The sequence below is a fragment of the Coregonus lavaretus genome (genome assembly GCF_964263955.1).
Source record: "Coregonus lavaretus genome assembly, chromosome: 33".
NCBI classification, from domain to species: domain Eukaryota; kingdom Metazoa; phylum Chordata; class Actinopteri; order Salmoniformes; family Salmonidae; genus Coregonus; species Coregonus lavaretus.
The window spans coordinates 23886331-23898636 of record NC_140020.1 but is presented as its reverse complement, the minus strand read 5'-3'; the positions used below and the strand labels follow the sequence as shown (position 1 = coordinate 23898636).

At 40.0% G+C, this 12306-nt stretch overlaps 1 protein-coding gene and 1 long non-coding RNA gene across 2 annotated transcripts; both read left to right on the top strand.

Annotated features, from left to right (window-relative positions):
• The first annotated feature begins 261 nt into the window (after positions 1 to 261).
• ahsa1a (AHA1, activator of heat shock protein ATPase homolog 1a) lies at positions 262 to 11593 on the top strand. The gene is made up of 9 exons (XM_084151318.1): positions 262 to 798; positions 5738 to 5928; positions 7588 to 7670; positions 7924 to 8041; positions 8158 to 8255; positions 8712 to 8837; positions 10418 to 10519; positions 10618 to 10669; positions 11075 to 11593. The coding sequence occupies exons 1-9, from the start codon at positions 719 to 721 to the stop codon at positions 11245 to 11247; spliced, it is 1023 nt and encodes a 340-aa protein (XP_084007444.1). The 5' UTR covers positions 262 to 718; the 3' UTR covers positions 11248 to 11593.
• Positions 2569 to 4480, top strand: LOC311108639. The gene is made up of 4 exons (XR_014610525.1): positions 2569 to 2645; positions 2963 to 3070; positions 3267 to 3377; positions 3536 to 4480. It is a non-coding gene; the product is annotated as an uncharacterized lncRNA (long non-coding RNA).
• Positions 11594 to 12306: the final 713 nt, after the last annotated feature.

Below are 12306 nucleotides of genomic sequence, written 5' to 3'. Positions count from 1 at the left end.
CGTAAAAATTCATGAAAACAAAAAGTGATTTTTGGTCTTAATTGAAGTGTAGGCATAAGGTTAGCAGTGTGGTTAATGTTAGGGTTTGGTTTAAAATCAGATTTTGAGAAGATCAATTGTAGAAATAGGCGAGGTGTATGATTTAATGTTGTTGCAAATAGTGACGACCCTTTTCTTTAGACAGGAACTTCCGCACGTAGCTACATCCGCTTATTGTTCGCGTCTAGAATTTTTTTGTCCGCTTCTAGTAATTTCTACGGCGAGTGCGCAAGCTCCTTGCATTTCAAAACGAGTTTTCTAGAAAAACCAGTGTCATAAAACCAAGAAGCACACCGGCGCTCAGGTACATATCTACGGCCGTAACGCAGTTTTAGATATAATACAAATTATTGGCTTAGTTGGTTTAGCTAACGTTAATGTTTTGGTTAGCGATTAATTGGTTTTATTTGTCAGTAAAAAATACATACACAGAAGCTACACAGATTGCCAGCTAGGTTTATATTACCAACGTTAGCCTGTGGCTAGTTGTGTAACTAACGCCAGCTAACGTAGCTCGTCGTCACGTTTCTTCCTTTTTGGTTATAGGCATTTGTATTTCATTTTGCTAGCTTGCTAGTTAGCTGACGTTAGCCAGCTTTAGGGAATCAATTGAACAGCTTGTTTGGTAGTAGCTAGCAAATAACTTTAGCGAACACATTAACTAGCCACCACTGTCATCATGGCGAAATGGGGAGAAGGGGATCCACGCTGGATCGTGGAGGAGAGAGCCGATGCAACAAACGTCAATAACTGGCATTGGTGAGTAACGTTAGCCTAGATAGCTGAAGAAAGCACACTCTCAGATCCAGTTGGAAATACCTCGGCAAAAGGCCTACTCAGAGATGATTACTTTCTGTCACGGTCAGTCGTCGCTTTTTACATTTTAGAACTGTCAACATGCTTTTTTCAAATATCACATGTTTTGTGGGAATCGATTATGCTGTCGTATACATTGCATAATCTGCACCACCGTTTTTATCTTAATTTCTATGTTGTTTTGAGGGTTATTTTCGGCAGGTCGTTATCAAGTGAGAGGTTCAGACCCCCCGGGCCACACCGTTGTCAGAGGCTATAGATGCAGCAGCGTCTGAGCTGTACTGTCCCTATCTACCTTAGCCGAGGAACACTCAACCACGTTCTCTTATAAGAGAACGGAGTTGAGTGTTCGGTCGCTATCTCTACCCTAGATTATTTCTGCGTTTTAAAACGCATTATGCAGAAATTGCTCCGCCATTTCCTGGTTGCTACATTTCTAATTATTCCACCTAATTTCACTCTATCGGACAAAACAAGCAAGTATAGTGTAGAGAATCATTGTACCATCTAAACCGCTATGAAATATATTTTCCATAACCAAAAATATTGTATTTTCAGCTGTTTGAAGCTGGTGTACAATACCAAAAGTAAAAGATGCAAAACCTAAACTTAAGCATGGAAAGCATATAAATAGTGCACATAGAACATATCTACCGCTTCTTAGACTTGCTTTCAATTAGAATTACAGATCTATAACTCATGTTCTGTGTAGTAGTCTACTACAGTATTAGTCATAATTCCCATCAAACCTAGCGGTCAAACACAGACATGGTTCCAATTTCCATCATTCATTTGATCTATTGTGGATTTTAGAAACGCTTCAAATAAAGACGATGTTTTCGTGTAGGCTTACCCTGGCGGCACGTTTTGATAACCGTGTAAATCTCTCTCGGACAAGGTGACTTTTATCAATATATTCGCCTGTATTTACCACCCCCAAAAATGAAAAGCTAATTAGCTGCTAATGTGGCCATCATATATAACTACAAATGCCTGTCTCAACCTTCACGACACTCACCAGAGCCATGAAGATCTGGACGAGACTGCCAATTCGAGGCAAAGGTAAGAATCTCTGGATTAACTATCTAATGTTAGCTACATTCAGTAATTCAAAAATTGGCTAAAGTTGTTTAAATTGACAATTCTGTGAACTGTCTTGGGCAAGTTTTAAATTGAAAATGCCTGTTATCTAGCTAGTTTATGGTTAGCTAGTTAGCAACATTAGCCTGGCTAGATGGCTACATTAGCCGTCTATTTGTCTAGCCATTTAAATGCATGAGGAATTCATTAAAACAAGTTTAGTTTTCTTTGGCTTTTATGAACTAAGTCTAGCTTGCTACCTAACTTAGATGGTAAAGCTAGGGCTAGGCATTCTTGATAATGTTTGTTTGTGTTTGTGGTTGAGGGATGGGTAGCCTACTTCAAGGACTACATGACTTATAGCTACCCTAGCTAGCTGTATTTATTTTAGTCTGGCATTTTGGGAGGTTTCAGAGATGGCTGATTAGCACCCTCGTTTGAGTCAACAGTGTGCTTACTTTACTGCAAGATAACATTGAGATGTTTGCTGTTATCCTCTGGACAGCAGATCATTTGTATAGCTAGTAGGCAAGGTTATGTAACCTTATTTAGTCCTCCTTGCTATGGTGGGTTTTAAATTGATTGGTATTCACACATTTGTTTGAGGTAGAATTACTGTCATGTTATTGGTGCCAAATTGCAAACCTTATTTGCACCTTCTTTATTCTAGAACCAATGAGTGTGCCTGAGTCTGATCACCTCTCAATTAGGTAAGCTGTTTCAACCTGTAACACTATTCTGCTTTGGTCTGTTTCAGACATTGCATGAAGTCCTGAAGAGCACGAATGTGTGTGAATGGTTTTGTCCCAGCCCAGCTCTAACACCCAACTTAAATAATTAACATACCGAATCACAGCGATAGGCTATGATTTGTAATTAGGTATGGGCTGGGCTGGGCTGGAACAAAAGCTTATACACACTCCTGCCATTCAGATCTGGAGCTGTCCACCAATTTCAGTCATTATTCTGTACTATGGGTACAATTGGGGGGGTTATTGATATATATAACGCATGCTCCACTCTCAAGTTGAACTTGTTGACTGATGCCATGACGGCAGCTGCTAAGAAGGGAGCAGCTGTGAACCAGAAGACTGCAGCCAAGGCAGCACTGGTCCACGCCTGCCCTGTCTGTCGGGTGAGTAGTATTGGTTGGTACTGTATGTGCCTTTAGGTTCCTCTCCATGTGTAGGCTATTGTACTGGCCTGTGTGGTACAGTCGTTCACATGTGTAGTCGTTTGTTGCATCGTATTGCTTAGTTTATCATTTGTCAACTTTGAATTCAATCTAAGTCACAGATTAACTTCCTGCATTTTGTACTTGATGTTTATAGATGCAGACCCGAAGACATTCAAGCAGCACTTTGAGAGCAAGCTGTGGTTCCAGTACTGGTTGATATGCAGGACTAAGGGAGCACATACACTCAAATGGACCTACAGCTGGGGTAAAATTCTTCCATCATTCACACACAGTAGACATACAGTAGTGTAAACCACCATGTTGTCAATAAAATGCTGTCCTCAATGCTTAAGTTGTATTGTCTATGGCTCAATTTGTGGAAATGCTGTGATCACGCATCATTTTTAATGTTGTGATTCATAGACACACGATGACCACGATTTGAATGCTGCAACTGAGACGGAATGACATCAAGGGACACATGCTGAGACCCCGAGAATGACTGGACATGGGCCTGAAAGGGCTGCAGAAGCACACCAGCACCCCATGTTATGTTTATTCCATGGCCAACCATCTCTCTAGTTAACCCTTATTCCACACTATGCCTTTTATGGTCCCTCAACTTCCGACACTTTGGAACTCTCCATCTTATCTCTATAAACTCAGCCTACCTTCACCCAATTTCCCTATGCTGCCAGTGCTTCCTTCACTTGTTCTTCTCCTGATTTGATAACATCTAGACTCAGTAACACGTTTAAAAGTGTTGTGGTGTACTGTTTTTACTACCTTTTTTTCACATGTAATGCTGTCCTCCTGCGTATTCTGGGGTTCAGACTGAATGCAGTGGTAAATGTGCTGCTCACAATTGACAGCAGCAACATGGACCTGTTAAATCGACAAGAAGGGTGTTGATATAGCTGGGTTTAGGCATGGCTTACTTGTATTGAGTCTGTTAAGTGTGTTTCTCATTCTGCTGGAGTTGGCGTAGGTTTTATATCAAATACTATTTAAAGCATCCAGTTTTTCCATTTGTAACTCGCCCACCAAAATCACAATATGCTGTTTTACACTGTTGTTTGTGCTGGTCTAATTCCTAAAATGGAAAAGCAGAAGAATCTGTGCTCTTGGATAGTAATAATAGTTCATATGGTGCTCTTCAATGTCCCAGGTATGTGACATTGATGACTAAATAATGTAACGTTTACTTAAATTCAGAGGTTTATATGTTATGTATAAAATGCAGATGTATGCATTGTTTACTATTTTCATTTCTTTAAAACAATGTAATTGTTGGAGTTCAGGTGTTTGAGGTGATTGATGGGTGACTAGGTGCATTGTCAAATAAACATGCTTATTCATGATAATGGATACATTCTGCAATGAGTGACTCTGCAACAGAATATGTCAACAAGTTAGTTCTGAACTGCTTTAATACAGCAGTGCATTCTGACACCATTAATTGAAATAGATTTCAGCTTGTTCATATAGTTGGAAGGAAATACTTCCACTGGCTTTAAGAGAAGAGGATCTGGTTAGCTAAAATAAGGGTATGTTGCTAATATCATCTAGGTAGATAGCTATATTGCTTCTTTGCAAAAATACTAGCCTAGTATTCATGGCACGTTATAAATACTAGACTGCTACTAGGATAGTATTCTATACAAGACGAGACCAAATGCATAAATAAGACATATTAGTTAAAATATTGAACGGTAAATACACATTTTAAATATCTTTACGTTTTGGATCAAGGTAGCTAGCGAGCTGACGGCAAAGGTGTCCGCTAGAGATGATTTGCAGTCTTGCATGGTCTACTTTGATGGTAATTAGCGTTTTCTAATCTGAGTAAATAGAGCCGACTATATTGATAAATCACCTTATCGGAGAGATTTACACTGTTATCAAAATGTTTTGTCAGTGTTAGGCTCCCATGTGTTTTCCCCCGATGGTCTGTCTGTCCAGAAGCTTCTGGAATGTAGTAGTTGGCAAAGCTATTTCTGGAGCGCAAGGGACGGGATACAACTGTGGTGCAGATGGGGGATATTTATAACACTTGACACCGAACGGTAGCAATGATCACAACCCTCTGAACTGAAAAGAACTACAAGCGAGAGAGTAAATGTTTTCTCTACCTGATCATTACTTTTATTCAGGGTAATTACATAGATATTCTGATCTGACTCGCTGTGATCATGGTTTGAGGTAGATCATAGAGTAAATAGGCAATACTAAGTAAATGTTGTCAATTAATCCCCTGGTTAACTACAGGTGAAACCCAACTGTACTAACTATTTCTACAGGAAACAATTCACTTGCATAAGAATGTTATTAAAATAGGATTGCCTTCTTTTGACTCCCTGTAGGCCTATGCCGGCAACACCTGGGTTGTGGTCTTGATACTCGTATGGTCCACATATACTGAACATGTCAATGTTAACAGCTTAATTCCCATATCAAAGTTTTACTAGTTAAGTACATTAGGCACCAAATATAAGAAAAAGGGCTGAAACAGGAAAATCCTCCAATAACAAATGCTTGTTTCTGTTACAGAATGCTTTGTTACAGTGACTGTTCCCAATGAACACGACCCAGTTGAATAGATTCATTGTGGGTGTGTGCCTACAGGACCGAACGTGATGTGACAGGCTGGTCGACAGACAAGCTGAAGGAGCTCCTATTGGGGTTGCGTGTGGAGGGCCTAGAGGGGAGCTGCGAGGTCACTGACGTCCCCACGCTGGACGGTGAGGCGTCCATCAACAACCGCAAGGGGAAGCTCATCTACTTCTACGAGTGGAACGTCAAGGCGACGTGGACTGGTGAGTGCAGCAGAGGCTAGAATTGCACGGTATACCGGTACCACGTTAATATCACTGCATTAAAACGTCATGATACTGATGATACCAACATTTTAGAGTACCGTTTCATATGATACTACTGAATTTTTCGGTCCTACCGGTGTAATGAACCTTCTGGCGCCTGTTCAAATGTTTATAAAGTTAGTTTTAATAAATTCAGTAGAATTTAAGCAACAGCCACTAGTATGCTCCGATCCGATAATATCCACTTCACTTTCATGTGCATATCACGTGTGACAGCTGTAATCAGCCAGCCGAATCCCCTACTACCATCCCTCACTCACCGCTTCTCCGTCTGTTTTTCCTGCGCATCTACTCCATCAGTTTTTTAAATAAAATCTAGCCGTGATGGCGAGCGGGAATGCAGACCCTGATGAGTGTTCTGTTATATTTGTACGTTTGTTAAATTGGAGCAGAGCGAGCCAGATTTCATACATTGTTTCATTTAAGCGCCTGTTATAACCATGAGCACAGGCCAGTCTGAGTAGATTGCAAGTTCGCTGTCACGCAGCCTCTGAAAGCCAGAGAGGGGAAATGGAGAACAGCTTCGCGACAGGCTTGCAGCTTTACAGCAGAGAAAACGGCTTGTCTCTAGCCTAACTGGTTAAAAACATATTACCCATATTACCGGAGCTACTTTTTTTTTTCTTCCTATTGGGATTCGCACGTATTTGATATAATTTCAAAAACCATGTCGCGGGCCGTTTTAAACTAATACCAGGTTGCTAATTATTGGTTTGATAACATTATTCAGTCATGTTACCTAGCTAGCTAACAACCTTGTAACTTGACAGAAGGTTTATGTAAATTTGATTGGCACAGGAAGCAAGGAAAAGGGCCTGCTACTCATGAGATGTGCTTTAAAGGTAGGATTCATATAGGCCTAATATAAGTCATTGGTGCCTAATGTTTTAAAAGTTGGGAGCAGTGTATGCTTGTGGGAGAGAGAGTGGGGTGTGTGTTTATGAGGGAGAGGGAGACAGTTTGAGGGAGGTGTGTGTGTTAACTGAAGAGTATAGAAGGTTTCATGCAGTGTTTTCCCATACTGCCACAATGACATGCAGATCATTATGCAAATCAGCCATTCTATGCAGTATTCTATTATATGCTGAACAGTGGGAAGTTAAATTCAATGTGTTGTATTGAGTAGAAGTGTGAATTTAATTGACATGTTTATGCGTAGCACATGTGCAGAAGATTTAGAAAACAGGAACAAGCATCCGGGGGACAGGGCGAATGGGACGCTAGGCTACTGTGAATTTTCCCCCCCGTGGTCTCGTGATACTACTCAGTATCGTGATACTTGGCCTGGTATCGTATCATTAGTCAAATGTTGGTATCGTGACAACACTAGCAGACACAAACATGACTCTATATGGAACTCATGTTGAACATGTGATAAGATATGTTAGGTTTTCTGCCAAATGTAGCCTACATTTTGTTTGAAACACAGGGTTTTGCCAAACCAAGAGCAGCGTAGCACTTGTTTCCATGGCAATGAGACTAATTATATTCTCCAGCACACTAAGCCCCAGGGGTTTAGTGAGAAGTGGGTGGGTTGTCATAGTATCTCTTCAAAGTAGGCTTCATGACATCTCTTTCTCTCTCGCTCTGTCCCAGGAACTACAAAAACCGGAATCAAGTACAAAGGGAATATCGAAGTTCCCAACCTATCCGATGAAAATGACATGGACGACCTAGATGTAGGTTGTTATGACAGAATGCCATTCAGGATCATGTTTGTTCAGGCTAATTTGCACATCGACAGCTGATGGCTGTTGGTTGTAATGCTATTTACTCTTTAAAATAGTTATTTACATTACATTTACATTTAAGTCATTTAGCAGACGCTCTTATCCAGAGCGACTTACCATACTTTTGTATGAGTAAAAAGAACAAGACCACACCTACCATGACATTGGGTATAATCTTTGCCTCTTTTTTTTCTGGGCACAGATCAGTGTGTCACTTTGTAAGGACGAACCCAACACAACCCTCACCGAACTCATGAAGAAGGAGGGAGCGAAGAAAGTGCGAGCTGCCCTGGGGAGCTATGTGGACCACCTCAAATCCGGTGTGGCCTTTATTTATTCAAATCGTTTTAACCCTAGTGCCTGTTCATAGAGATATTTCTATAGGTGATAGTTCAGCTTGATACTGATTGAAATTAAACCTTTCCGATGATTGCAGAGTTCACTCAGGGCATGATCCTCCCAACGGCGAATGGGGTGGCGAGCAAACCACAGCCGGCGCAGACTCAGACAAAGGTCAAAGTGGACAAAACCCAGGTGGGTGGCAGTTGCCTTCTTACCTTATGTCCCCATTCTGTACCTTTTCTATTTCACTTCCGTCATGGATTTAACAATGGTGGAAACGCTCTCCAGCCAATATTTACATAAATCCAATACACACAGAAGGAGAAGAGAAAATAATTGGGACACAATCAAAGAGCCAATGAAGCAAGGGGCTAATGAACATGATTAAAACCCTACTAGCATTAACAAACCTTTAGGAAATGTTCCATAGCATTCCAACATAGGTAGTGGATTAAGTGATTTCCCCATCCCCCCCTTATCGATGTAAAGTGCCATATAATACATCTAATACATAATCCATCTACTGAACTTCCACGTTTTGGATTTTAAATATTCAAGCTTATCGAGCATCACGTGAGCTTCACCTAATGTACACAATCATAGGATTTATGAATAACAGGATGATCACGCTTGTCTGTATGTCCCCAGATTGGCTCCTCTGTATCGACCCCCTCTCCTAGCACAGGGGTCAAGATCCCCACCTGCAAGTTTAGTCTCAAGGAGACCTTCCTCACCTCACCTGACGAGCTGTACAGAACCTTCATCAACCAGGATGTGAGTAGTAAAGTGGTCAAATACTAGCTTCCCTTCCTTGTGTCCTTTCCTCCAACATCACTGATTGGGCCAGACATGACAGGTGGAAGTAATATGCTTGGAAACCTGTCCAGGGGTGTATTCACTAGGAAACAAACGAACGCAAAAGGGCAGAAACGGGGAGGGACTAACCTGAACTTGTCCGATAAACACTTTAAGAGTTTATTTCCAAAAAGCTATATATCCATTTTCAGAAATGTTGGTAAATTAGCATTTATTGTTTTAAATAATTTATGAAAGAGAGAGTTTTTTCACTATCTAATCATGGAATTGTGTTGTGTAATGACAGACATGTATTTGTTTAAAATCTATCACGTGATGTTTTCATTTGAGAGACAAATCATGTTTTTTAGCAAAATGCTATATATCCACCTCAGGTTTTACACAGTCAAACAACAAATACAGCTGTACAAATGATACATTTGTGACATCAAAAATAATTAAATATTGTAAAATGAGATCTGTGTAGAAAACATTTACATTTCACATTTTAGTCATTTAGCAGATGCTCTTATCCAGTGCGACTTAGCGTAAGATAGCTAGGTGAGACAACCACATATCAGTTAAATATACAGGATACGAACATTCCATTCCAGCTAATAAAGCGTTTTGCAAAAAAACACATTTGAATTCAAATCTATAAATTTAAATGAGAACAGTAATATTGAACACACATGAAGGTACCCATAGGCAATAATTTCTTATGAAAAACACAAATGTGAAAAAGTTATATAGCATTTTGGAAATAAACTCTTCACTTGGTTTTCATTACAAAACATTCCCGTTGCAAAACGTTTTGCTACGGTGTGCACTAATGAATACACACCAGTCCTTTCCCCAGTCACCGAGGAAGTAGAGAATGGTTTATTTCACAAATTCAACATTACAAAGTATCAATAGCAACAAAGCTGAATTATGACACAATTTGCATAAATACACTATGCACAAGAAAACCAACACAATAAAAACTACAACTAAAATGAGACCATTTTAGATTATTGAAACAACAAGAGTTTGGCAATGGTGAGATGCTTCACTACTTCACCCATGTCATTAACAAGCTCAGTTGCCCTAAAATTGTAGTTGGATAGAGTATATATATATATATATATATATATATATATATATATATATATATATATATATATATATATATATATATATAATGGAGTGCATGTGCTTGTTTGCCTTCAATGGTGTGTTCTACCAAGGTTTTGTTATAATTTTTATTTGCTATTGTTTTTCTCCTGTACTTCACTACTGCAAAGAATTTCACCAGTGCAAATGTTTTTGATTCACTCCAATACCCTTATGTTGGATTTCACTGCTTCTGTTGCTTTTAATAGGGAACGAAGAGCAACCTCAATAGACTTTAACTCTGTGTGGATTACTTCCGCTTAAATGTTGCCTATTATAATATAAAGCCAACCTACTTTTAAATTGTCGTCCCATAACTCTTTTGAATCATGACTACAATTGGCTGAGGGCTTAGGAATCAATGCTGATTTGACTAATCTCTGGTATCCTCTCGCGTAATGCAGATGGTCCAGGCGTTCACCCATACTGCAGCTGTGGTCGACGGAGACAAAGGAGGGAAGTTTCAGCTGCTAGAGGGGAGCGTCAACGGAGAGTTTATGGAGCTGGTGAGGACACGCGTCTGCTTGAGATCATGTTCTATCGATCATAACCCATTGTTGGAGAATGACCAAATCTAACTGTGGTTTTGGATTCTGCTTCTTAGGTCCCAGATGAAAAGATTGTTATGAAATGGAGGTTCAAGACTTGGCCGTGTGGTAGGTTTTTCCCACCTTGCCCCGTGGTGCTCTATTGATTTGTGTTTGCTCCTTCTATCCTTGGCAACTTTCAATGAAAACTTAATTTCAGCATTTCTCCACTTAGGTATTTTTTATACAGGTAATCTCTACAATGCTTTCTCAACTCTGCTCCTGTGGAATGACAGGGTATGCAGGATTTGGTCCATCCTACAACGAACACACCTGATTCAACCTAATCACGGGCATGATGTGATTAGTTGGATCCAATGTGTTGATACTGGGCAGGAACAAAAACCTGCATACCCTGTTGGGTCCCCACAACTGGACTTGAGAAACCTTGGATAGTAACATAAATGGCTTGGATATATTATTGTTTTTGGCTACAAAAGTATTCTAAAACTGGCTCTGATTTCCCTCTTCCAGAGCACTATGCGACTATTACCCTGAACATGAAGGATCGAGGCAACGAGACTGAGCTGAAGGTGGAATGTAAAGGAGTCCCGACGGGAGAGGAGGATAGGACGAAGGAGGGTTGGAAGAGATACTACTTTGAAGCCATCAAACAGACTTTTGGATTCGGGGCCCGACTCTACTGAGATCGACTCATCTGAATAATGTTTAAAAAAAACTGAAAAAACCCCCCTGATTATTTAATGTGGATGAATACTCTCTTTAGCCCAGTCTCTCTTGTAGCACCAGCACTACATCGTGCGTAGACAAACGGTGCCTTTTCCACTTGAAAGACTGGCAGTCCGTATAAGGGTCATTGGTTCAAGGCTTTCTTTGGTGTCTGTGCTTACCTTACTGAGTTTATAGGCAAAATGAGATGTAGAAACAATCCCTCGAATGACAGTATATTTGGAATTAACTATTAGCATTCTCAATCTCCAATTCTGCACATTTGAAGTGTGTCATACTGAAATAAATGAAATTTTTACTGAATTATGTTTTGGGGGTTTAATGACGACTGACTGCAAGACAAATGATCAAAAGAATGCTTGTGTTAATATTGTTGCTCAATGTGTACCCTATGTCCAGTGATGGTGTGGAAAAACGGTTGCTCAAGCCTGATATTCTTAGATATATTAGTCTGAATAATTAAAAACATGCATATTTAAACAAAATGAAGACGTCAAAACTAATTGCAGAACACATGAAATATGGACAGCAAGGGATAATGTACATTTAATTACAAAATGTTTTGGCATCAATAATTAATGTAGGAGTTAAGCTAACACATCCAGAAGACAGTCCTTTGGATACAATCATACAAGAGCTGGATGGATGGATAGATAGGAATATATTATCCTACAGGATATACAAGTAACAGACAAAATAAAGGAAACACCAACATAAAGCATCTTAAGGGTGTTAGGCCACCACGAGCTGCCAGAACAGCTTCAATGCACCTTGGCATAGATTTTACAACTGTATGGAACTCTATTGGAGGTATGCGACACCATTCTTCCATGAGAAATTTGATGTTTTGTCAATGGTGGTGGTAACCGCCGTCTCAGGCGCCGCTCCAGAATCTCCCAAAAGTGTTCAATTGGGTTGAGATCTGGAGATTGTGACACCCTTTAAACCCCCTATGCTCCTCTTGAGACCCCTCTTTCAGTCACTGAGATCTCTTCTAGCCATGGTAACCGAAATAA

Coding starts and splice junctions, on each gene's coding strand:
- ahsa1a (XM_084151318.1), top strand. CDS start 719: ATGGCGAAATGGGGAGAAGGGGATCCACGCTGGATCGTGGAGGAGAGA. Junction 5,929..7,587: donor CGTCAAGGCGACGTGGACTG/GTGAGTGCAGCA, acceptor GCTCTGTCCCAG/GAACTACAAAAACCGGAATC. Junction 8,042..8,157: donor TGTGGACCACCTCAAATCCG/GTGTGGCCTTTA, acceptor CGATGATTGCAG/AGTTCACTCAGGGCATGATC.